Source organism: Petaurus breviceps, unplaced genomic scaffold, assembly GCF_028583685.1.
Source record: "Petaurus breviceps papuanus isolate PSGF00001 unplaced genomic scaffold, PetGlider_PUasm1.0 138, whole genome shotgun sequence".
NCBI lineage: Eukaryota > Metazoa > Chordata > Mammalia > Diprotodontia > Petauridae > Petaurus > Petaurus breviceps.
Genome location: NW_027185694.1, coordinates 21,997,491 through 22,024,754, shown reverse-complemented (window position 1 = coordinate 22,024,754; position 27,264 = coordinate 21,997,491). Strand labels below are relative to the sequence as shown.

Genomic DNA, 27,264 nt, shown 5'->3' with positions numbered 1-27,264 from the left:
ACAGCCCTGTGAGGTAGATGCTGTTATCCTTCATTTTACAATTCGGGAAACTGAGGCAGGCTGAGGGTTAAATGACTTGACCTGGGCTCACAAAGCTAGAAAGTGAAGCTGGATCTGAATTAAAATCTTCCTGACTCTAGGCCAAGCACTCTGTGCACTATGGCACCACCTAGCTACTTCTGTGCCACCTAGCTGGCAGCTCTCACAAACCTTAGAGCACTATATAAATAAATGCTAGCTGTTATCATTATCCCTGCAGTCTTGATCATCTACTCTCTTGGTTTTCCTGACACTGCTCTCTCCTGGTTCTTCTACCTGTCTCACTGCTCCGTCTCAGTCTCTCTTGCTTAATCCTTCTACAGATTAAGCCTAATAACCATGGATATCCTCCAAGGTTCTGTCCCAGGCCCTCTTCTCTTCTTCCTTTTTACTATTGTATTGGGTTATCTTATGAGGGTATATGGATTAATTTATCATTTCTATGCAGATGATTCTCACATCTGTTTAGATCTATCTTGCCTCTCTCTAACCCTTCAGTTTTACCATGTCCAATTGCCTGTTGGGCATCTCAAAACTGGATAACCCCATAAACATCTTAAACACAATATATACAAAACAACTTTGTGTTGTCCTCCAAACCTTCCCCCTTCCTAAGTTGTCTCTTGCTGTCAAAGTACCACCACCCTCCCAGTCACTCAGGCTCAAAACCTAGGTGCCATCCTTGACTCTTCACACACTCGTCACTCCTCATATCCAATCTGTTGCCAAGTTCTATGATTTTGCCTTCATAACATCTCTCATATATGTCAATCAGTCAATAAACATTTATTAAGTGCCTACTATGTACTAAGTTCTGGGGATACAAAAAGAGGCAAAAAAAAATGCCTGTTCTTGCCCTCAAGGAGCTCACAATCCAGTGGAGGAGATAGCAAGCAAACAAATATGTACAGACAGGCTATACATAGGATAAAAAGGAAATAAATAACAGAAGGAACTAGAATTAAGATGGGTTGGGAAAGGTTTCTGGTGGATGCCAAGTGAAGCATTCAAACTCTGTTTTGGAGAACACTATTCCACTGGGCTGGCCACATTGTTTGAATGTCTAAAAGACTATTTTATGGAGAACTAACAAAGAGCAGGTAGCTCACTTGGTGGTTAGAAGAAGTGATGCAAGGATACTCTCAAGTTCTCTCTGAAGAACTTTGGAATTGATTGCATGCCAGGTGAGACAATGTCAAAGGACTGCCCCACACAGTGTACCACAATGTGATAGTAATGGCAATTAAAGATTCCCCTGTATTGGCTTGGTTTTCAAATTGATTGTGTTAAAACCCAGAGTTTGTTAATCCCACCTGTGGGATGGGCTTGTTGATGTGAAAAGAAAGTCCTGAACTGGGAGGAGCTGGTGATGTAGATTTGGAGAGACACTAGAGAGAGGCGGGAGATTTTTTTTGGAAGCAGCACCTCGTGGAGAGAGAGAGACTAAGAGAATTGCTGGTGGCCGCTTTGAATTGCCCTGGACTTTTGAGACCTGCCCCCTGAGCTGCCAAGGACTGAGGAGACATGGCTGTTTTGCTGGTACTTTGTCTGTCTGTTTTGATGTTGTTTTGCCAGATTTGTCCACTGGTGAAAGACAGTCCTTTTGTTGAAGAAGTCCTGGAACCTGGCTGTTGGCTAAGAGCTCTGGAGACTGTCCTGCAGACAGAGAGTGAATACTGTCCACTGGTGAGGGACAGTACTGTTGTTGCAGGGGTCTGGAGACTGTCCTGCAGACAGAGTGAATACTGTCCACTGGTGAGGGACAGTGCTGTTGTTGCAGGGGTCTGGGACCCTTTCTGTTGGTTCAGAAGCCCTGAAGAAGGATTTTCTTGTTGTATGTTTACAGAAATCCTGGGAGAGGGCTTTGCTAATGTGTTCAGGGGTTCTAGAACTGTTCTACAGACAGAGGATGAATTCATGAAGGGACTGGCAATGTATCTTATGGCCTTGCTAAGCCTTGTCTCCCCAGGAACTAAGATTGCTGAGAACTTGCCTCGTGTCAAGATGAAGAAAAGACCTCCATTTGGGTATTAAGTGCTGTGTTTAAACTTGATGTAACTCTGGGGTAGATTCAATTGTGATCCAGGAGGTGGGGAACTTTTGACCTTATTGTGCTCTGTGATTGACAAATGAAGGTACTTTACCTATGTTTGGAAACTAATCTCCATTTGAGAAGAGGGGTTTTGTGGTGGACTTAATTAAGGTATAGCCTAGGGGTGGAGTAGTATTTAGAACAGGGACTTTGTAATTGATTGAATGATTGGAAGATCCTGGGGTGGGGTAGTACTTGGAGATTATTTAATCACACTTAGTAAATGCTGTATTTTGAATGATGTCATGTTTTGATCTTCTCTGTTCTTGGTTTGTCACTGAATAAAATAGAGAGCACCTATGCTGGTATTTTGAACCTGGGAAGTTGCCTTTCTTTTGGCATTACATTACACACATCAAAAAAGGTACTGTGCTCTATGAGCAAAGCAGAATTGCAGTAGCTCAAGAGAAATGTAAGATATGCAAATCTGGAGACATCTCCACTCCAACTGTTCATATGAACTATCTGTGCCCAATCTGTGGTATGGCTTTTCAAGTTCATATTGGTCTAGTCAGCCACAGTTGGACACACTGCACCTTGACTCCAACATAGTGATGTCATTTTAGTCCTCTTCGAGAGCAAAGGACAACCAGCAGATCATGACCACTACTTTGCTGCTGGCCTTCACCTCACATCGAGACAACTGCAATAGCCATATAATTGATTTCTCTGCCTCTGGTTTATACACAGCAGTCAAACCGATTTTCCTAAAGCCCAGGTCTGATCATGTCATCCCTCTTCTCAACGGAGGATAGATACAGCTATGGGCTCACACAGACCAGGTTCAAATCGAAGAGGACTTCTCTTTATGATTTTTGCTCCCATCCAGTATTTCCCATGGGAACATCAGGATTTGGCTTGTCTGTTGAAGCTCTTCAGCTCCCACACAAGTACCTAATCTACCAAAACACTGAATATAAGACAAGTTTCATTAACCCAGCAAAAAATGCAAAGCACTTTTTAGGCCCATAAATAATCAAGACCATTGGAAGACAGTGGAGCAGAGCCATCAGTGCTATTGGTAGTTAATGACAACCTGATTTCAAATCTTGTCTCTGCCATTTACCATCTTCCTGACTTTGGTCCAGGCACTTAACCTCAGTCTCATAACTTAGAAAAGGGAAGGATCTCTTCTAGCTCTATGATGTCATGAGCGCACCTCTGTTAGTCTCCATTTTCCTAAGAAACTGGCTCTTCCAGATTTATAGCCCTACTTTGAGGAAGCAGTCCTACAAAAGGAAAGCATTTGGCACTGCCCACTTATACAGTACATACCAGAGATCTGAATGGCAAAAAAATTTAAAAATAAATAAATCTTTTTGCTTTTAACCTGTGTGAACTCTTTGGTATTTTTGGAGTTAACAATGGTTGCAAAACTTCTGTGACTCTTTAATCATTTGTTATCAGAGTTGACATTCAATTTGACACTGAGATAAATGATTTTTAAATAACCAATTGTTAATATTGGGGAGATCCAGAATTTTTTCCCTTCTTATTTCCTCATTCTCTAGTAGGTCAAATCAACCTCTGAAGAATAGGGCTGATAATGAGATTGGATTCTCCCCCATCTTGTTCAGACTCCACCCAACTGGGGAAACCTACTCAAGCTGGGGGGGTGTTTGTGAGTGTGTGTGGGTGTGGGTGTGGAGGGGTGTGGGGGAGTGGGAGTATTCCTTTATAAGAATCCCTTATCCTTTGTCTGGATGGATTGTTGTCCTTCGGAGGGCCAAAATGACATCACTATGCTAGAGTCAAGTTTCTATGAGTCTGCCTGTGGCTGTTCAGACTAATACAAACTCTTCAGACCAATACAAATGCACTACTACAGGTTGGGCCCAAATAGTTCCTGTGAACATCTGGACAGCTAGGTGGTGCCCTGGAGTCAGGAGGACTTGAGTTCAAATTTGGCTTCAGACCCTTGACGCTTACTATGGAAGAGATGGCAGAGTAGTCAAGGAGATGGACTGCTAATTCATGGTGCTCTGCACTCCTGGGTTCGAATAACATCCTTGTGCAATTCCTCATACTTATGAGGATCATGGCTTTGGGGTGCAGGGTATGTCCAGGGAAGACTAGTACCTCTGGCGCTTTCTACCTTTGGGGTCCACGTGTTCTACCCAACTCTCCCTCTTGTCTGTGGATTAAAATTAGCACAAACTTCACAGGGTTGTTAGGCTCAAATGAGATAATAGTTGTAAAAAACACAGCACAGAGCCTGGCACATAGTAGGTGCTATATAAATGTTATCCTCTATTCTCCCCTCCCCCTTCCCCATCACCCTGGGCAAACTTCTGTTGGCCTCAGCATTTTGCAAACCTTAAAGTGCTATATTATAAATGCTGTTTTAAAAAATTATAACATTAGTCTCCTTTAGGCACTCTCCATTGCAGTGAAACTGCCCTAACTGCAGAAAGTTTCCTTACAAGACATACCTTCTAATGCCTCCATGGTTTTGCACAGACTGCTAGTCCTCCAGGCCTGCAGTATTCACTCTTCCTCACCTCTGCTTCTAAGCCCCAGCCAGGCTGAGCTCAAGTGAAACTTCCTGAGCGCTTTTCTTTCCTGATTACCTCCAGTTGTTAGTTCCTCCTCCTTAATGTTAATTTGTACTTTTTGGTATTTACTTATTTGTCTGTGTATTGTTAGTTCCCTTCTGGGAAACTGTAAGCTCCTTGAGGGTTGGTACTGTTCCAGTTTTGTCTTTTTAAACACACTATGAAGCAGAACTTCTGGGCACATAGTAGGTCCTCAAGCAATGCTTGTGAAATTGAATTGATTCTTACAAATTTTTTTTTATAATTTATTTTATCTTTAGTTTACAACATTGAGTTCCACAAGCTTTTATGGAAGCTTTTCCTCCCCTCCCCTCTCTCCAAGATGATGTGCAAATTGATATAGGTTCTACATATACATTCAATTAAATATATTTTCACATTAGTCATGTTGCAAAGAAGAATTATAACCAATGGAATGAACTATGAGAGAGAGGAGAAACAAAACAAAACAAAAGAGAGAGAGCAAATAATATGCTTTGATCTGCATTCAGACTCTAATTCTTTCTCTAGATGTGGATATCATTTTCCATCATGAGCCTTTTGTAGTTGTCTTAGAACCTTGCATTGTTGAGAGAAGCCAAGTCTATAAAAGTCATGGCACAATGTGGCTGTAACTGTACAATGTTTTTTTTGGTTCTGCTCCCCTCATTCAACATCAGTTCATATAAGTCTTTCCAGGTCTTTCTGAAGTCCACCTGCTCATCATTTCTTATAAAAAATAGAAATCATTTCTTATAAGAAATATAAATATAGTGCTATAGCACAATAGTATTCCATTACATTCATATACTACAACTTTCTCAGTCATTACCCAATTGATGGGCATCCCCTCAATTTCCAGTTGTTGCCACCACAAAAAGAGCTGCTATAAATATTTTTGTTACATGTGGGTCCTATACAGCCCTAGAAGTGGTATTTCTGGGTTCAAGGGTATGCACATTTTTTTTTTTAGCAATTGGGGTTAAGTAACTTGCTCAAGGTTACATGGCCAGTTATTTCTGGGTGTGGTGCTAAGTATCTGAGCCCAGATTCGATCCCAGGTCATCCCAACTCTGGGGCCCCATGCTCTTACTCACTGAGCCACCTGGCCGCCCCAAAGGGTATGCACATTTTTGTAGCTCTTTGGGCATAGTTCTAAATTGTTCTCCAGAATGGTTGGATCAGTTCACAACTCTACTGTTAGTGTTCCAATTTTTCCACATCTTCTCCAGCATTTATAATTTTCCTGTTTTGTCATGTTAGTCAATCTGACAGGAGTAATGTGGTACCTCAGAGTTGTTTTGATTTGCATTTCTCTAATCAATAGTGATTTAGAACATTTTTTTTTCATATGACTATAGTTAGCTTTAATTTCTTCCTCTGAAAACTACCTGTTCATATCCTTTGACCGTTTATCAATTGGACAGTGACTAGTATTCTTATTAATTTGACTCAGTTTTCTTGCTGTGTGTTTGTCCTTCATTTTTAAAGAGGATGATGGCATCAGGGAAATGATGACATGACTTGCTTGACTTTGATTTAAGTGAGGGAGGGCTGTGCAAGGTCACCAGTTTCATTTTCTCCTCCAGAGCCATCTGGATCCAGTGACCTGATATTCATCAGGACAACTGGTGATGACTCAGGGTGCAGTGGGAGACCCTGGCCCTTTTAAGCTAAGGTCTTTTCACATACTCACTTAGAATGAGGTAACATCCATTCAGTGAATAGGCCTCTTTAAGAAGTGAGCACAGGGATGGCCCCTTTAATTAGAAAAAAACAATCAAGATGGGAGGGGAAGGACTGGGTTGCTGTTCAAAGAGAAAGTTACCATTGACATTGACTCTAAGCCAGGAGGGCTTAGAAGTGGAGATTGGATAGGGACCTATTGTGGTCCAATCTAGGAGCTTCAGAGTGAACTAGAAATGAGGCCATTACTGGTTGTAATAATTCTTTCCCAGTTTTGTTTTCCTTCTAATCTTGATTGCATTGGCTTTGTTTGTACAAAAACTTTTCAATTTAATGTAATCAAAATGATCTATTTTGCATTTCAATAATGGTCTCTATCTCTTGTTTGGTCATAAATTCTTCCATTCTCCATAAATCTGAGAGGTAAAGTATTCCTTGCACTTCTAGTTTCCTTAGAGTATCAGCCTTTATATCTAAATCGTGTATCCATTTTGACTTTATTTTGGAATGCCATGTAAGCTACTGATCTATGCCCCGTTTCTGCCATACTATTTTCCAGTTTTCCCAGCAGTTTTTGTCAAATAGTGAGTTCTTATCCAATTCTTTTTTTTTAAACCCTTCTAAGTACAGTGTAGTATGAAGATCGGAGAAGTAGCCCCCAGAAGACGTCAGAGTTTTGAGTTGCGTCAAAGAAATTTGAGCACTTTCGCCTTACCATTACCCAGTGAAACTAGAGCGTGAAAAGTCCCACCCAATCCATTAACCCCACCTCAACCGAACTACAACACCCAGAAGCCTTTGTTTCCCAGTGCATACGCACTTCCTCCCATCATCCTCAGCCGCAGGGAAGGAGCGAGCTGGAGAGAAGTAGAGCTCTCGAGGCCGACACGACCTGTCTAGGAGCCGCAGCAGCGGAAGGCCGCCACTGCGGCTGGCGCCGTGAGAGGAAACTCCGGCCAGGTCCCCAGCGGCTTTCTTTTTCTCCCCACCCGCCGCATCCAACCATGTCAGCCCAGGCGCAGATGCGGGCCCTGCTGGATCAGCTCATGGGCACGGCCCGGGACGGTGAGTAGGGAGCGGCCGAGGAGCCTGCGGCTGGGAATGGCGGGCGGTGATCGGAGGTGGGGGGGGGGTGCTGGAGGGAGGTGGCGGGGCCCGGGCGGCCCGAAGTGAGGTGGGGGGCGGCGGGAAGGCGGCCTGCTCGGCCCTGCGCGTGCGCCCCAGGTGACCCGGGCTCCCTCTCTTGTCTCCCTCGCCCTCCCGGGCCTTTTGTGCAGCCGCCTCTGGCCTCCCGGCGTCGTCTGGCCTAGCTCAGAGGCCCAGGCCCTGGGCCCCTTTGTCTCCCGCCCGGATTCTGCCTCCTGGAGGCCGATGTCGCTGTTGCTTGGGCGTCTTACTTACCGGATTCTCCCCCCCCATCCCCCAGCACGCATGCATACGCACTCCCTCCTGGGCCTGTGGAGGCCCAGCTTGGGCCTTTTTGTGGCTCACTCCCTTTCTTTCCACTCAGACAGAGGCCGCGGGGCGCTGGCTACCTCCACGCACATCCTTCCTCTGGAGGCTCTGGCGTTTCTTTTTGCCCTCCTGAAATTTGAATCCTTCCGTGGTTTCTTCTGGCCCCCCCACCTGAGCGAAACTTAAAAGGGTGTCCATAGTTGCCGGCTCAGAGTAACTGATTTGTATCTGTATTTGGTGGTTTACAAACCCCCCCTCTACGCTAACCAGCAGATCCTGTCCGCTTTTGACCGTCTTTTCTTTGCCCCAGGGCCGACTTTTACTTCCTCCTCTCCTGCACACATACCTTTGCTTGTTGGCCTAGAAACAGCCACCTTACAAGAAAATAGGAAATTTAGTAAAGGGCCTGAGTTTCTTGATCACAGTATGTTTTCCAAGCCATGTGGCGATGTTTTTTCTGGGCTTCCTGTGGGAAGAAGTACTATCAGAGAGGGAGCCTAATATACAGATAATATATCTAAGTGCCATTTTTATTCTATTTCACTGCAAGAGAAATTGTAAGGTCGGCTTTTCTAATATGGGGGTTTGTGCAAAGTGACGTTATCACCACCTTAAGCCTTCACATGAGAAACCCAGTGTTTAGTCAACTCCTTACAGACATAGGTAGGTTTGTACTTATAGATAGGAAAGCGAAATTCTAATTGTCTCAGGAAAAAAGGCTGCAAAACAAACAAACAAAAAAACCAAAACAAAACTATATTCCAGTTGTGGTTTGTGTTTCTTTTCTGCCGAAATAATGAAGTTGTAAATTCACACTGGCACATTTTCAGGGCTGTGCAGATTCTTTGCACTTTATTTCATAGATGAATAAGTGCTTTTTAGCTTTCTTTGTATATTGAGTTGCTTTTGAATTGCTTCCCATATTTTTATTTCATACAAACTGAACAATTGTGGCCCCTCTATTTTATTTATAAAGGTTCAGTGTATCTTTGCCTGCCTACATCAATCTGCAAGGGAGTTGCAGAAAAGCCTCATGTTCATCGAGCCGTGAGTCACAACCAATTTTTAAAGCTGTTATAACAAAAAAGTGTTTGCTTTTTTCACAAGTAACTTTAAAAGTGTAGTTTAGAAAGAAAACATTTTCAATAAAAAAGACACTACATTAATCCTGGATGCTTGCAAATCCTAAAATATAGTCCTACTTTAGTATTACACAGATCTGTGTCATATACACAGATTAGCTTTAAAATTGTCACATTCCATTGCCACTTTGCCTTTACTTTTATGTATCATTCCCCTGACTTCCTTACTGCAGGTGTGGGCAAGAAAACTTTTCCTTTAAAACTTTTCAACAGCGGGCATAAAATTCTGCAGCTGAGGTCTTGAAGAATGCAGATGGGTACAGTATGTGTTGGAGCTCGCAGTGTGTATTGACTAACCTAGTTTCTTTCTGCCTTTCTCATATTGTCTTGTTAAAAGTGACTCCCAAATGCCAAAATATTTTTAAGGGTGGGAAAAAGGGAACCAGGGAGATGCCCAGATGATAGGGTTCTACAATGACATTTGAATACTGGACTCTGGACAAAAAAAACACTGCCTACTCAGTTGTCCACATCAAGAAAATAGATGAATAAGTACCTGTTGCTGGTGGAAATTTGGAGGTGTAAGTGTCATATTCTTTGATTCATGGCCCACTGAGAAACATGAATTTTGGTATCTCCATCCCTATCTGCTCTCCTTGAGTAGGGTCCAGGTAAACTTTTGATAATTGTTAAGCCTTTTAATTGTGGCCTTTTGTCTATTTTACGTAATGGGCATATCTGACATCATTTGGTAAGATCCCATACTCTTGTCATGATGTACTTAAACCTATAAATACATCAGTAGTCCAGTTTCCAATTATGTTTCTAGACCCTGTTTTTCAATGAATTTGATGGGGAGTACACAAAATTGATAGTCGGCAAATCCAGGTGAATTGTTGCAGCAGATGTCCATGCATGGTTAATATGATAATACTGTCTTATTTAAAACCAAACATGAATTTCAGGAGACGAAACCAGACAGAGGGTGAAGTTTACAGATGATCGTGTCTGCAAGAGCCATCTCCTGGACTGCTGTCCTCATGACATTCTGGCTGGAACGGTACGTGCTCTTTCATAGTACAATAAAGTAAAGAAAGAATTGTTGCTGTCTTAGGGAAGCTGTTCAGCTGGTGCTTTATTTTACATAGCCTACTAGAAATTTCCTGATGCCCTTCAAATTACTTAATATTAAGAAATAAAATGTCTTTGGGTATAATAGAACTATTATGTTTTATTACTATAAAATTATTTACATAAAATTATTAGACTTCAGAAAGCCAGTCACACTGAGTACTAAGAAAATACTGTTATTTCCTGAAATAACCATATATAGATTTGTATATTAATTGCTCCTATTTAGATAAGCAGATTGATCTGATTCTAGACCCTCTGCCCTTATGAATCACACTCTTCAGTGTTGCTAATAGTCTAGATTCATGGTCTTTTTTTAAACTAATAGGTGTTATTTCCTAAGGTTTTTTTTTAAGAACTTTTAAATCAATTAGTGTCTGGTTTACTATTTGTAAATTTATATAATGTTATTATTTTTAGAAAAGCAGTATGTGAAAGTCAATAAATGTAGATTTTTCTCCCATTTTACATTTTATTTTTCTTTCATTTATTTTTGGAGGCAATCAGGGTTAAGTGATTTGCCCAGTGTCACATGGATCTAGTGATTGTCTGAGATGGGATTTGAACCCAGGTTCTTCTGACTCCAGGGCCAATCTGCTATCCATTGTACCACCCTAGTTGCCCCCCATTTTATTTTGCTTTTAACTTTCTCCACTAATGTCTGACTCTCATGTCTCCTGTGAAGTTGATCCAAGTTTTTTTGGAGATTGTCAGTGGGAGGCAATCTTTGGTAGGCCTTACCAGAAAGACTGAGTATGAGTCTAGGAGTTACCTGTAAGTCTTTAGGCCCAGGACCAATCTGCTTGGCTAATAGAAGAGATTCTTGTCATTAGTTAACTATCAGGTATTGAATTTTTTCAGCCACAGAAACTTAAGGAAGCTAAGGTTTTATCAGAGAGGTGGATTAAAAGTCATGTTGGTTGAGACTGTTAGATGTGTTGGGGTCAGTTCATACTGGCTCTTCAGAGCTAATTGTTAAATTTTCCATGTGAATATTTATATCTTATAAATTGGCAACTGCTACAAATCTGGGCTTACTTGATTGATTTGCTAATTGTCTAGACTTAAAAATATGTGAAAATGCTAATGATGTCAATTAATATATTCTGCTTACCTTATTTTTTGAAAGCTGGTTGTAAACATTTACTAACATACTCCTGGGAAGTATCTTCAAGATATTGAAATAAATACAGATTTAAAGTGGAAAGAGAAACAGCAGACCTGTGCCACTTTTGTTTAATACACATTTCTGAGATCAGATAGGATTAAAAAGTCTGAAAGGCACAACTTTGCCTGTAGTGATGAACACAAATGTAGCATGTAAATTCCTTGAGAGTAGGAAGTTTTTCATTTTCCTGCTTATATTCCTACTAACACAAGGCCTTGCACATACTAGTGGATTCCAGAAATTTTGTGGTTTCCTTAGTTGTTGTGTTCCTTCCATGAGCAATTTTGAGGACTGTATAGCATATTCACTAAAGGGCTCATTTTAGCATTGGGCATGAACCTAGATTTTTAAAGGCTCTGCCAGTGGAGTGGAAGCTCTGGCATAGCCTCCATAGCTAGAAAAGATTTTGGCCTATACAATACTATTATTTTATTATAAACTTTCTCTTATATTTTTCCATGTGTGCTATAGTACTTAATATAGCATGCTGAGAAATGCCGATTGAATATTAATGGGTGGCTTGTATGTCTTTCATCTAAGAGAACCATCTCAATGGACTGCTGTTCCCTGCTTTCAAACCAGGAAAGACCAACAAGATTGAGAAAGGTTTATCACCAGGTTGTCTCTAGGGCCATACATTTTTAAGCCTCAGTAATTCCTGAAGACCACTTATTAAGGCGTAGAAGAGTTCCCATCTGTGTTGGAGGACAACAAAACTACAGATCCTTAAAAAGTACTGAAGGATGATGTGCATGTTTTAAGATAGAATTTTCTCTGTGATGAATAATTACTTTGTCTATTATTACCTTGAAGAAAGAGGCAGGAAAAGAGCACTGTCAGTTTCATCTTTGGTATTACAAAAGCTGGCAACTTGACTACCATACCTAAACTGCAGTTTGACAAGGTACTTGATAATGCTATAGCTATTTATATACCAGACCTTTGTCCTCAATAGTAATCATCATTTTCTCCATTCTAAAACATTCAGATTTGGAAAGCAGTAGTGGGAATGATCCTGCATTATATCCTGGAGTTGTGCGTGAAAGGGAGCCATTTCATCCTTGTTTTGAGTAACTGTTGAAATCTCATATTCTTGGGGTGGCTAGGTGCCGCAGTGAATAAAGTACTGGCCCTGGAGTCAGGAGGACCTGAGTTCAAATTCAGCCTCAGACACTAAAAAACAAAACAAAAAAACCCTAGCCCGGTGACCTTGGGCAAGTCACTTAACCCCAATTGCCCTACATTCCCCCCTCCAAAAAGAAAAAAATAAAGAGTTTAAGTACAGTGGTTGGTGGGTAATGGTGTTAAAAAATATCTCTAGTCTTTTTGATCACTGAGTGTGACATTTTTTCAGTCATAGAATATGTATCTATTGTGAGATTAATATTTAAGTACCCACTTGAAGTAATGTTGTATTAAATGCTACCGTATTTCCCCGATAATAAGACACTGTCTTATTAATTTTTTTGGACAGAAAAACATCAGAGGGCTTATTTTCAGGGGAGGGCTTATTTTAATGAACATTGACAGCAATTTTAATAAACAGGTAAATGTGAACAAAAAAATGTACCTTTATTCAATAAGCAAATCACTGGGGAAGAACAGGATGACGTGCTCACTGCTGCAGCTCTGGTTGGATGCAGCTCGGAGCGCGGCGTGCGTTTCATGGGGGGGGGGCGGTGCATACAGAAGGTACCGTAATGTAACGTGTAGCGCAGGGGATCACCTTCACTACAGTAGCAATCTCAATAGGGCTTATTTTCGGGGGAGGGCTTATTATCCGGGAAACATGGTATATAGAAATCAAACACCTAGTTATCTTTAAATAGTTCTAGTGGTGAGATGTGTAGCCCACTTAAAAAATATAAGAAAAAGTTCATAGTAAGGTAATATCTAGTATTGTTTAGGAGAAAGTGTGATCTTGGGTCCTACCTCTCCTGTTTATTAGTGCTATGATCTTGAGCAGGTCATTTCCCCATTCTGGGTTTGGTTTCCTCTAAGATCCAGGTTAAAAACTAGGGTTCCTGAACTTAAAAAAAAAAAATTTAATATTTTTATAACTATTTCAATATTTTCTCATCATAAGTAATTTGTGCATTTAAAAACATTATTCTGAGAAGTGGTTCATAGGCTTTGCCAGACTGCCAGAGGGGTATCTATGACCTAAAAAAGGTTAAGAACTCTGAAATCTCTTATAGGTCCAGCATTTTTCAGTGCTTAGGTGTCTACTGTAGGCTTCTAGTTTTCATCTGATGTTTTTGATAATCATCCTTTTGATGCTGTGTCTCTAACTGGGGAATAAAACCCTGACAGAATTCTCTAATGCACAGAGATGGTGGGGTAGAACAGAAATGGAGACTTCTCTTCATTTCTTAAGGAAATGAAATTGGGTATGGAATTAAGAATTGAGCTAGTGGCAAGTTTTGAAGGGAAATTTAGTAGAGGTAAGTGACTGAAAGACTCTTTCAATATAGTTGTTTCAGTAGTTTCAGGGTAGACACAAGGGAGTGGGATGGTGAGCAAAGCTGTGTCATATTAAGAACTTGATTAAACTTGATTTTATAACTAGTTAGTGTTGGGAGTCAAAAGACGACTTCTGGTCATTGATCTGCTACTAGTTAGTGGCATTATCTTGGGCAAGTCAGGGACTATCAAGGACTATTTCCTTTAAAGTAGTGTTAATCTTTCTGAAGGTGTGGTTGTGAGCAAAGTGCTTTAGAAAAAGGAGCTATTATTATGATTTTAATAGCACTTACGAATTCAGTGACAAAAATAGTGTTCTAGGTAAGAGTGCTTTTAGTTACAGTAGCGTTAGGTCGATTAGTTTATCTAGTTTTCTCAACTAACAACAACAGATAATGTTGCAAAAGGAAAAAGTAGAAGCAAAAGTATCAAATAACTACCACTCTTGGTGGAGTTGAAGTATTTTTCAAATCCCTCAACCAATTGAGTAAGATTTATTATCTCAAAGGTTTCTTGGAATGGTTGCCATTTGAGTTTCCTGGTATGGAGTTTGTGTAGCTGCTGTTTTGAAATTTTTAATTCCCTAATTTCAATGCTTACTCCTTTTGTCAGTTTTCATTGCTTATTTCTTGGCAAGCAACAATGCTTGTTACTCATTTTTAAAAAGCAGTATTTACTTCTGACTAGTATAACTAAATTGCTTTTCACTTATATTTACTTAATTTAGTTTTCACATCTGAAATAAAGGGGAAGTTGTCAGCTTGGGAGAGGCCAGACTTGGCTCCAACTTAATGGAATTCCCTGAACTATTGTCTTGCATTTGAATTTCCCTTATCCTCTTCATTTCCCCTAGAATACAGTAGTTTTATGTGATGGAAATGGTGCTTGATATGGTTCATTGTTTTCTGTGATTAAGAATTTGATGTTTATGTATAGGAGTAATTTTAATTTAGATATGTTAGAATTGTCATTGATATACTGGGTCATGGGACATTGTTGGAGAACTTAGTACTTGCCTTTTGTGATGCTGTTAGCAAAGATTTGGAATGTACTTTAAACAGCTTTAGTTTTCCTATAATAGTGTCCTAAAAGCTCACATTTCTGTGACACTTTAAAATTTACAAAGCACTTTTCTCACTACAACCATGAGAGGGAGGTGTAGTGCCTGTGTTCCCCCTTTTTTTTGTAGATAAGCAAATTGAAATATCTGAGAGGTGAAATTAGTTGCCTGTTCACTTGAGCTAGGCCTTGACTCCAGGTCTGATACCATGTTTTATGTTCCTTGCACTCTACCAAGTTGAATCTTGAAAGGAGGGATAAGGTGGAGGGGGGGGGGAGTACTGATTATCTATAGTTTTATTGGTCATCCTCCAAATGATTTATGTTTTCTGCTTATATGACAGCTTGGATTAATGAGTTCCCTGTTAATACTATCTTTGTTATTTTCTGTAAAGAATTACTTCCTTTTTTATTTGTCCTACAACCACTCATCTCAGTTCTGAGTGTTTCCCTTCCTAGGTTTCATTATACCAAGGCTAGTTCAAAACAATTAACATTTGTTGAATTACTGCTGTTTGTAAAGCCCTGTATGATTTTTGTATACTCCACTGTAAACATTCACTTTATGATTTTTATAGACTTCATAGTAATAGCTTTAATAAATGCCTTCTAAAGCAGGAATTTTTAATTTGGTGGCTACTCCATTTAGGGGTCCATGTATAAATTTCATCTGTCACTTAAATTTTTAAAAAGTAAAAAAAAATTTTAAAAATAATCTTTTATATTTCGATAGTTTAAAATAATATTGTGCTGTTTTGATAGATAATACTTAGTATTTAAATATAATTGCTTCCCTTTGGTCTTACATTTTTATTCATTTAAAAACATTCTGAGAAGAGGTCCCTAAGCTTCACCAGACTGCCAAAGGAATCCATGACAAAAAAGTTTAGGAATTGTTGCTAAAGGCTTGCCTGTCGGAAGGAAGGAGGGAAGACAAATAGCTGAATGAATTTGAGTTTGCAGAAATTCTGGGTATCACTCATAGATAAGATTTAGGCCCAAAATACAAGATAGTATGAAAACCATCTCTTTTATAATAATAATAATAAATAGCATATTAATTATATGAATGTAGAATATTTTTGTCCTTAGAGAAGGCTGTACATAATCTTCATTTCAAGTATAAGTGTGCAGTTCTCTTAAGTAGTATTGATTGGAGAGAATTACTTGAAGACTTATTGGCAGTTATAAGCATTATGAAAGTGGATCCCACTGAAGGAGACATCCCTAAAATCTGTTTATATACTTTGTGCACTGCTCTTCTTATTTAGGGGATAGTGGATGGTGGAAAAGGCTTTGAAGCAGGAGTTCTTGCCCTGGGGTCCATAGACCCTGCAAGAAGCAGGGCAGAGGATTATGAACTTGGCTTGGGGAAAAATTGTTTTTATTTTCACTGATATGTGACTGAAACTTACTATTTCCATTGATTATGAATGTAGGCAACAAACTTTAGCAGTGTTAGACTTCATCAAATGGCGGGGGTGGCAGGCAGCAGTGGGTTTTTGGTTGAGTCAGTGGTACAATTAAGAAGTCTTGCTCTAAGGAGATTAGGTAAGGCAGGTGATTTGGATACCAGGAATAGACTATATCGCATCAAGTCAAGAGCTTCAGGGCCACAGGTAATGGAACTATGTGTTGGGTCAATATTCTAGTCCCTGAGAGGACTAAGGAGAAAGCAAAATGGCACCCTTATCCTCCTAAGAAGTGGGATATAGTATGAAGCAAAGTATCAAGGCAGGTACTCACTCTGCACAGGGCAATGAGATAAGAATTCAGTTATTGAGGCTGAAGTACAAAGAAGGAAGTTGGGTCATTATAGGCAGTTTAAAAGCCCAGTTGTTAGAGGTTTGGTACAAGTTTAGAGCATGACCGAGGTATATTGGGTCAGGACTAAGGAAACTCAACTTTGTTCTCTGCTCTCTTACTGCTTTGCTATGTTATATTAGATAAAAGATTTAACAAAAACTCTGATGAATTTTCTCTGATAAAAATGAGGGAGTTGGATTATATGATGTCTAAAGTTTCTTTCAGTATTTACAGTAAGAATGGCTAAAACCAGATTTAGAAAATGTTTTTTGAACTTAAATGTGCTTTGGGGAAATTTTCTTGAATTTCCATGTTTTGTCTTTTTGTGTTTCATGATTGAAATGTAGTCTGATCAATCTGTGGTTTGTTCCTTTACGTATATTAGATTATTTCTTTTGAAAATTTTTTTTTGTTTTTAAAGTTTTCAAGTTTTACTTGAGCTGAAATAGGCCACACTGTGATCTCTTAAGAATGAAAATTCTTGGAGTTCATCTTAAGTAATTGACTATCAGTTATTATACATGGTAGCTCTTTTAAAATGGACTACTGAGTAGACTTTTAAGTGTCTAAAAATCCTCTAACTTCTTTTATTTTAACTAATGACTTTGGTTACTTAGAAAAAAACCAGGAAGAATTGTTAGGTGGGGCAAAAATTGTCTTTTGTGTGTACGTTCCTCTTAAAATCTACTTTTGTAATAAGAAACTTGAATCAAGTTAAGAAATTGTAATTTTTAATGTTGCATAAATAGTGTCAGAAAAACTTAGGGCGAGAATAACCAGGTTTATTTCTATATTTAAAATTCAGTTTAGGAAAAATTAATGTTATTTTCAAAAGATCATCCCTAGAAATTGGCCGTGTGTGTGTGAGCTTAAATAACTTTTTCTTACTTTTCAGAGTGCAACTAATTTATTCACAGTGAATGTATTTGGACCACATTACTGACCCTGTCCTTATACTGTGGGACATACAAGTTGAACTCCTCAACTCTTATGACATATTTCTTCACTTTACCTCAACCACATGCAGAGATGGTCACAGTCTGAAATTCCTTTATGTGAGCCTAACCTGTCATTCCGCCTGTCCTTCCTTGTACCTCACTTCTTTAAATTTACTCATTCCTCACTTCTTCCTCATTGTGACCTCCATTCACTCTGCTCCTCAGTACTCCTTAGGCTATTGGCCCTGCTTGGCCTTCACTTTCCTTTTCAGTCTGAGCTCTAGAGTCAGCCACTTGAGTATGTGGTCTTGCTCTAGTGTCTGACTATCCGTCTCCCCCCCACCCCATTTTTGTCATTGTCAGTCATGTCTTACCAAACTCTAACCCTAGAAAACTCCCACCATCTGCTTCCTCTGTTCCTGCCCACATGCTACCAAACAGAGCTGGAGGAAGTCATGCTGGGGCCTCTAGACTGGGCCTCGTGGCAGCAGAGTAGTCACAGTGGCTTTTCAAATTTCTCTCCCCAGGTCTTCTATACTACTGTTCCTCCTTCCTTCCTCTCAACTGATTATCTCAGCTCATGCATTACTGAAAAATATAGGCCATTTGCAGTGAGCTCCATGTTTTTTCCTTCTGTACAACTAATGATTCTTTATATCATTCTTTGTTCTTTAGTCTCTGAAGAGGTGGCCCTTCTCACCAAGGTCACCCCCTCTCTTCATGTGCCCTTGATTCCATTCCTTCCTGTCACTTCTGGAAAATTGCCCCAACGATTATATCCTTACTCATTCTTCAGTCTCTCCCTGTCTACTGGTTCTTTCCCTTCCCTGCTGCTTATAGCTCACCTCAGTTCTTAAAAAACCTTCACTAGACCCTACCATCTCCTCAAAGCTATTTTTCTGTCTTTCCTCTTTTAGACATTCAAATTCCTAGAAAAAGCACTCTACCCTGTCTACTTTCCTCTCATTTACTTTGAAACCCTTTATAGTCTAGCTTCTGATATCATTTACGTGACCCCCAACAGTACAGTTGTCAGATCCAATAACCATATTTCAATCATCATCCTTTTTGATCTGCCTGTAGGACAACAGCCAGGTAGTACAGTGAATAGAACAGTGGCACAAGGAGTCAGGAGTTCAAATTCAGCCTCAGACACTTATTGTCTTACCCTGGGTAAATCATTTAACCTTGGTTCTTCAGTTTCCTCATCTGTCAAATGGGTAATGATAGCACCTGGGTAAAATGAGATGATATTTGTAAGTACTTTGCAAACCTTGAAGTACTGTGGAAATGCTAGCTACCGTGTTTCCCCGATAATGAGACACTGTCTTATTAATTTTTTTGGAAAGAAAAACACCAGAGGCCTTATTTTCAGGGGAGGGCTTATGTTGTCCTGCCTCAGCTCTCCTCCTCCTCCGAACTGCTCTCAATGGTGCCAGCAAGCAAATCACTGGGGAAGAACAGGATGACGCGCTCACTGCTGCAGTTTCATGGGGGGTGGGGACGGTGCATACAGAGGGTACCATAATGTAGTGTGTAGCGCAGGGGATCACCTTCACTACAGTAGCAATCTCAATAGGGCTTATTTTAGAGGAATCTTACACAGTAAGGGGAGGGCTTATTTTCGGGATAGGTCTTATTATCGGGGAAACACGGTATTATTATTTGATACTTGGCCACACTCAGCCTGAGTGTTTTATCCTCTTGGTGTCTTCCAAGACTGTCCTGCTTCTCTTTCTACTTGTCTGCTCTTTCTCAATCTTTGTTTTCCATCTGGTACCCCCTAACAGTTGGTGTACTTCAAGGCTCTTCCCTGAGCTCTTTATATATTCTCTCTGTGACCTTGTCAGTTCTCATGGGTCTAATTGTCATCTCTCTGCAGGTGATTCTCAGACTTATATCCAGCCCCTAGCCTCTCTTCTCTGCTTCAGTCCTGCATCACCTAAGGGACATTTCAAAGTGGATGTCTTATAGGCATCTCAGATTCAGCATGTCCAAAATAGAACTTATCTTTATCCTCAAACCACTCTTTTTGATATGATTTCCTTGAACTTGACTTCCTTGATTGACTCCCTTTTTTTTTGGAGGGGGAAGGCAGGGCAGTTGGGGTTAAGTGACTTGCTGAAGGTCACACGGCTAGTTAAGCATCAAGTGTCTTGAGACCAGATTTGAACTCAGGTCCTCCTGACTCCAGGGCTGGTGCTGTATTCACTGCACTTAGCTTACTCCTTATCTACATTCCAGTCAGTTGCCAAATCTTGTTGCTTCTCTCTCTACATTTCTCATCTCTCCCACAGCCCCCACAATAGGCCCTTGAACTGTTGCTATTGCTTTCTAGTTGGTCTCCCTGTCTAAAGTTCTCTCATGTGGCTGTCAGAGTTATTTTCTTAAAGCTTAGTCAGCCCATGTCATTTCCCTGCTCAAACTCTAGCTGCTCCCTAATACCTTTTAGGATCAAATATAAACTCTCTTTGGCATTTAAAATCCTTTACAAATCTGGCCTGCCGCCTATTCCTCCAGCCCATATACCTTATTTTTCTTCACATCCTCTGTGGTATAGTCAAATTGTCCCTCTTATCATATCTTCCTACTGATTATCCACCAAGGTTGAAATACTCCCTTTTTTTAAAGGTTCTTTATTTCCTTCAAAGCACAGTACAAGCACCCTCCACAAGAAACCCTTCCTGATCCTCTTTCCCCTCTCCACAAGCTGCTAGTGCCTTTCTCTCAAATTATTTTGTATATATATCTATATGTTGCCTTTGTGGATGTAAGCATCTGTAGCCAAGGACTGTTTTGTATTGGTTTATGTCCACAGTTCCTAAATATTTTGTCTTGATTAATTGACTGACCTTACTCTCTCCTTTTTGACATGAACACATAGAATAATCCAAATGGGGCTTGGTATTACTGAGATTTTTGTGCAAGATTTGGAGAAGAAAGAGTCCCTGGCAGGCCCATTTAATATTCTCTTGAAGCTTTACCTGCTTAATTTTCAAGCTGACTGGAATATTATTCTTTTTCCCTCTCACTTGGTGCTGTCTTGTTCTGCTATACACACATCACTCCCAAGATTCTGCAGAAATCAAGAGTACCCTGCTAATCTTGAAAACACTGAAACTATTGCCTGCAGTGAATAATCTTGGTTCTAGAGAACAGAGGAAGAATGCACGACTCTCCTCTTGCTACAAAGGGGAGAGGGGATTGTGAGTGCACAGACTTGAATATACTGTCAGATATGGTTGCTTTGTCAATCAGTGTTGCTCAACTGTTCTCTTTTTTTCAAGGGGAGGGAGCTAGATCATCATCAGGAGATATGTTTTCTTTTTTGAAGGGGCTTTGATTTTTTTTTTCCCTTTTGGAGGGCAATTGGGGTTAAGTAACTTGCCCAAGGTTTACACGGCTAGTTTTTTTGTGTGGGTGTTAAGTGTCTGAGGCCAGAACCGAACTCAGGTCCTCCTGACTCCAGGCTGGCGCTTTACTCACTGCCCCCCCCCCCCCTTTTTTTTTTAAGCAATTGGGGTTAAGTAACTTGCTCAAGGTTACACGGATCCCAGGTCATCCCCACACTGGGGCCAGTGCTCTTACTTACTTCGCCACCTGGCCGCCCCGGGGCTTTGATTTTTTAATGGCAAAAGAAAAGGGGAAAAAAAACCTCTCTTTAAAGTAGTGAACCCAGAAGCAAATATCATAGAGGGAGACTGTAAACAGTCCTGGAGCTAATAATAACTGATAATTTATGTATTTTAAAGTTTGTAATTTGCATACTTTCTTTCATTTAACCTCACAGTAACCTTATAGAATTAGTATGACCGATTATCTTCCTTTCTACACAAGAGGAAACTGAAGCTTTGAAAGACTTAAGTGACTTACCTGTGACTGAACAATTAATTAAGTTAGAGATGGAACTTAAACCAACTTTTCCTGGATAGTGTAGCACTGCTGCCTCTTTAGCTGGGATTGAATCTCAACTCTGTCACTTACTATCTGTGTGACTTTTGGCAAACTGGAATAGGTGACCTTTGAGTTGTTCTGAGACCTCTGAGAGCTGAGACGTTCTTAGTTCATGATTTTACAGTTATTGGAAGCGATAAGGCAATTTCTCCAATTAGCCCTTCAAACAGTAGTAGCAAGAACTCTGGGGTTCAGAGACTAGAAGTATAGATAATACAGTATGTGGGAATGAGAAGTTGGCTTTTTTGACATCTTTACTGTTTCTCTAGGTCATTTGTTGAAACTAGTTGCCTAGTTTCCTAGAAGTCCAGAGATCAGAGCCTAGGTGCTCAAACTTGGGTAACTGATAGCTAGTGTAGGAGGTTTGGGGAGCATCAGGATTATAGGGAAGGAATTTTGACCACAACAGCTCCAGCCATTTCCTCATAAGAGTCATAGCTTGCACATGCCACCTAGCTTCTAATTTCTCTTTCAGTACTACTCCAAACCTTCAGTGTTTCCAAAGGCATGTTGTATCGTGTTATTATCGTCTTCAGTTGTCAAAATAACCCTGCAAGGTAGGAAGCGGTGGGGGGGTCGTCTTTGGTGTGTTTTTCTCTGTAGGACTGCTGTATAGATAAGTAATATGCTCAAACTTATTTTTGACATTGTGTGATATAGTAGAAGAAATGGAATTTGGAGGCAAGACACTTGAGTTCAAATCCTGCTTCAGACACATACTTGTTATGTGACAAGCAAGTCAGTTAATCTCTGAAAGCCTCAGTTTAATTATCTTTAAAATAGGGATTAAAAGATCTAAAGCTAGAAGGGGCCTTAACACCATCTAGTCCAACCTCATTTTACAAATGAGGAAATGTGTGTATGTGGGGGGGAGGTTGTGACTGTTATTTATTTATCATCTTTCCTACCCTTCCTAATTTAAAAAAACAAAACTTTTGTAAATAGGCATAGTCGTGCAAAAGATTCTCTACATTGGCTGGGATTTGTGATTTGCCCATGGTTATACATCTAGTAAGCATCACCTGTACCAGGGCCTTCATAGGGTATGAGGAAAGCACTTTAATGTGTTACTAAAATGTCAGGAATTATTCATAAAGTCCTCAGAATTTCTGAGACCCAGTTTGATATAATTATTTGTAGTTCTTGTAGATGGAAAAACCTCATGTGAACCCAAATCCCCATGTACTATTTTTGCTTCTGCCTTTGCCTGACTACCTCTTCTTCCTTCTCTCTGTCTTTATAACTTGTGCATTTATCATCATCAGTAGTAATGGTTGCAATTAGGAAGCTCTAGGACTAATTTTGAATGTTGTTTTTGTTTACCTGTATGAAAACTTAGAAAGTTGATTGCACTTTGGTCATCCTGACTAGCCTTTTTTGTCTGCTTTGTAGACTTGTTCTGTTTGGCCTCACAGAATATGTAAGGCAGATTTTGATTAATCAGAAAAGAAAACTCAATATCAAGTTCTGTCTGAAAATGGAATGGGCTGTTTTAATCTATAGTGAGCTCCCCATCACTAGAAGTCTTCAGGCACAGACTAGATGACCACTTGGCAGGGATGTTGTAAAAGATTATAATTGAACTGAATATCTTCTAAGGACTTAAATCCTATGCAATCCTTTGGTTCCTCATTGCTTTCCCCTTTTATTGTATTACTTCCTACCATGTTAACTTTTTGAGATTAATGGGTCAAATGTGCTAGCCATTTGATAGAAGACAGAATGAATTTGTCGTGACAAATGGCAGAATAAAATTGCCAAGGTAAGCTAATAATGTTACAGTTTTCATTGTCATAATCCCTTACTATGATGGGGCTAACAGCAGTCTGGTCCTGGTTAGCTTTTAATATGAGGCTTTAAAACTTCATAAAGCCTGGAGTAAGAGAAACAAAGTTTAAGAGAAACAAAAAACTTTTCAGTAGTAACCTTTTAATTTTCTGAAGTCGGCCTTGGAGTTTGAAACAAGCCTTGATAAATCAAATGAATAATGAAATATGCCAGCCCTTCTTAGTTGTTTTCTACAGCAGGAAAGTTTCATGCATTAATATGTTGCTTTTTTTTCCCCCTACACAGCGCATGGACTTAGGAGAATGTACAAAAATTCATGACTTGGCCCTTCGAGCAGATTATGAGATAGCGAGTAAAGAGAGAGACCTGTTTTTTGAGCTGGACGTAAGTCTTATTTTGTATAAATTAATCCAACCCTATTTTGAGTACTTAAATTCCGAGCTGACATTTTTTTCTTTATAGCTTGTTGCTGAAGTTGCTCTCCTGGCGTTTTCTTTCCACATACATTCAGACATGCTGGAATGTAATGGACTGGAAATATTGGGATTTCCATAGATGGTATGGGAACTGGATGTTATGGAAAAAGTTATTAAGTTTTATATAGTTGAGGATTCATGTGAAAATTTTACATTTTTGCTATGTGTCTTCACATAGATTCATGCCATTTTCCATTCCTCCTCACATATATGAACAGGTAGAAAAATTGCTGTTGGGAAGGGACCAGGACAGAGGGAGAAGATCACATTTATAAGGCATGTAGAGAAGACCTGAGCTAATGTGAGAGCTTAATAAAAGATTCAGTTGGAGCCAGTGATCAAAAAATGGATTTCAAAGAGAAAACTGGAAAGAATTTTATATTACCTATTTGAAGACTTTAAAAAAAGTAGTTTTTGAGAGGGTAAGGAAGGGAGGGTTGAGACAGTTTTCACTGTCAGATTTATAGCTAAAATGGGTTTGATTTTTATATAAATCATTATTTAGGTAATGCTTAGTTGTGTTGACTAAAATCTGTTATATATTTCTTAGAAATACATAAGTTATTTTAACATTTTTAATCTGGTAATCAGACCAAAATATCAACACACTTCTTATAACTTGTGCAAAGGAGAATAAAGCCAGGAAGAAAAAAATTTCCCTAAAACCTGACACAAGTTGAAACCTGAAGATTTAAATGCATGAGAAATAGTTACAAGGTGCTTTGATTTAGGAATTGAGAACAATAGGTGATTCTGAAAAAAAGAGGACAATTGGAAATTACATCTTTTAAAATTATAAATCCAAATGAAGAATTTATAAAAAAAATTCTTAAGTTTGTATATTTAGAGCTGGAAAAGATCTTGGGATTTATCTCATACTTCACAGAATCATAGCTCTAGAGTTGGAATAGACGTCAGAACATCTAGTCCAACCCTCCTTCCCCCTTTCAGTTTACAGATGACAAACTGAGGCCCAGAACAGTTGAGGCACTTTATGAAATATAGCATTTCATAAGAACATAAGAAGAGTAGTAGTAAAATATTTTTACTCCCATGAAATTGAGGCATGTGCTTTCATAAGTGCATGTGTAACATTATGAGAAGTGAGGACTCATATAGTGCATACTTGTGAACTGAGGGGCACAAGCATTTTTCATTAACAAATTTCCCATTAACAAATTTTAACAAAAATTAACAAATTTTTGGACCATTTTCCAACCTCCCAGGCTTGTGTATTGGAGAAGTTGACTTCTTGATTCCTTACTTTTGAATATCTGATCATCCAAGTCTTTTTGATTTCTACTTCCACAACTTCTCTCATTTCTCTCCCTTTCTCTCAGTTCATATAGCCACCATCCTAGTTTAGACCCTCATTGCCTTTTCCATGAACTATTCCACTAACTTCCTGTGTGGTCTCCCTTATTACACCTATCTTCCACATAACTGCCAAACTAATTTTTTTTTTAAAGCAATTGGGGTTAAGTAACTTGCTCAAGGTTACATGGCCAGTTATTTCTGGGTGTGGTGCTTGGTATCTGAGCCCGGGATTAGATCTCCAGGTCATCCTGACACTGGAGCCGGTGCTCTTACTCACTGTGCTACCTGGCTGCCATCAAACTAATTTTTCTAAAGGACAGGTCTGATTGTATCTCTCAGAAATACTTTTAGTATAACATAAAAACTGACATTTAAAGCCCTTAACCTGACACCAACCAACCAATCTTTCTAGGCTTATACATTATTCTCCTTCATGAGCTGTGGTTCAGTCAAACTTTCTCTTGCTGTTCCTCAGACATTTAATCTCTCATGTCTGTATCTTTTAATAGGAGTATTATTCCTGCCTGGAATGTACTACTTGCTCACCTGAGTTTAGAATTCTTGCTTCCTTCACAACTGAGCTTAAGTACCACCTTTATATGATGCTTCTCCTTATATTCCTTCTGTCTCCTACTGCTAATTCCCTCTTTCTGTAAGCTACCTTGTATTTAATTTTTATTTATTCTGGTTATACTTCTATGTTTTCTCCTCTGATAGAATGTAAGCCTCTTGAGTACAGGGACTGTTTTTTTATCTTTCCATCCTCTGGTTCTAGAAGAGCTCTTGGTACATAGGTATTAAATAAATGCTTGTTGATTGATTTCATAGTGGGACATATAGTGGCACTGTCATTGCCCTGCTTCACTGGTCTTGAGTGCCTTGTAGTCTCTACCAGAACTGTAGTCTCTTCTATATTCAGTCTGTAATGGGTGTTGTTCTCTACTGATCACTTTTTACTGACTTGACTTGACTTGACAAAAGTATGAATTAAAATGGTATGATAAAGTAGAAAGAGTCCTGGATTCAGTCAGGAGACCTTGCTGGGATTGCAGTGTTAGAAATCTTAGAAGGAAGTGACCTTGCATTTATAATTTGATCTAGAAGGAAAGCAAAGCTACACAAATTGTGACATACACCCTAGAATCTTAACAAGAAGATAAAGGTTTCCAAGAGAATATATGGGGTCCTTTAACGTAAAATTTTACAGAGAAATTCGGCCTGGAGTAATGGGTAGTTGCCACGAAATTTTTTAATTATTTAAGACATAAAAGCAAAACAGTTCTGGCTAATAGAAAAGAGAAAATTGTCTAACTAGAGAAAGATGTGGATGCCCTCGGATTTACTAGCTTAGATTTTAAAAAGATAGGTACAGAATATAGAAGCAAGGACACATAATGATGTCTGAATACAAAAGCTCATAAAGGTGTACAAATAGCGTCAAGAATGGTGACAATTAATGAACTTAGTCTGGTGAGGAAAACTAAGGACAATAGTTAGTAGTTAGTAGCTGTTATAGGAAAAACAGGAAGATCACAAAAAGGATAGCACAATAATAACCAGCTCAGAGCAAATGTGACTATCATAGGGGTGAGTGGTGAGAATGCAAGGTTACTCATCTCATATTACTTTTGTTTTCTCTGCCAATGGGGTGATTTTTAGATTGCAAAGGACAGAACAATAATAGCTCAAGAGCCACGGTGAAGTTCAAATGTGGAAGCACATCTGACCCATATGAACTGTGTACAACCTAGGGTACTGAAAAGAACTGTCAGATAGGAATTCAGAGCCACTGTCTCTACCATGAAGAATGGGAGGGATCCTGCAGTAAAGGAGAAAGGAAAATGTCTCAATTTCTGTGTTAATATCTGGAAAAGGAAGTGGCAGTCCAGAGTCAACCTAACTTCATCAAGAGCAGGTCATGGCCTGGCTTTCTTCTATGACTGGGTCACTGCAATGGTAGACCAAGGGAATGGTGTAAAAAGAGCATGCTTCAAGTTTAGCAAAAACATTTGATAAGGTGTCATGCCATGTTTTTGTGGAAAAGACAAGTGGACCAGGTAAGACATGAAAAAATGTGGACTAGGTAAAATATGGTTGGGTAGATTGAGACCTGGTTGATCAAATATCCTTAATGGTTTGATGTTGGCTTGGAAAAAGATCTTTAATGGAATGACCAGTAGGGACCTGTGTTTAACCCTGCTGTTTTAAGATTTTTGTCAGTGATTTAGATAAGAGAATTGATTACCTGCTTATCAAATGTGTAGGTCATGTAACAT

The 27,264-nt window shown here is 39.4% G+C and overlaps 2 protein-coding genes across 4 annotated transcripts in view; one reads left to right on the top strand and one right to left on the bottom strand.

The window, feature by feature from the left end:
* FAM234A (family with sequence similarity 234 member A) overlaps nucleotides 1-22,588 on the bottom strand; it is a 96,484-nt gene extending 73,896 nt beyond the window's left edge. The window contains exon 1 of the mRNA XM_069107743.1: nucleotides 22,584-22,588. The gene's annotated coding sequence lies outside the window, so the exon portion shown is untranslated. The remainder of the gene's footprint in view (nucleotides 1-22,583) is intronic.
* The window catches only part of LUC7L (LUC7 like), a 47,440-nt gene continuing 27,330 nt past the window's right edge, over nucleotides 7,155-27,264 (top strand). Inside the window, exons 1-4 of one of the 3 annotated variants that reach the window (XM_069107766.1) lie at nucleotides 7,155-7,416; nucleotides 8,783-8,853; nucleotides 9,854-9,948; nucleotides 23,481-23,579. In XM_069107766.1, coding sequence (XP_068963867.1) covers nucleotides 23,484-23,579 — 96 coding nt within the window. In that variant the 5' untranslated portion in view covers nucleotides 7,155-7,416; nucleotides 8,783-8,853; nucleotides 9,854-9,948; nucleotides 23,481-23,483. The remainder of the gene's footprint in view (nucleotides 7,417-8,782; nucleotides 8,854-9,853; nucleotides 9,949-23,480; nucleotides 23,580-27,264) is intronic. The other 2 variants (XM_069107753.1, XM_069107763.1) reach the window with 2 other exon arrangements.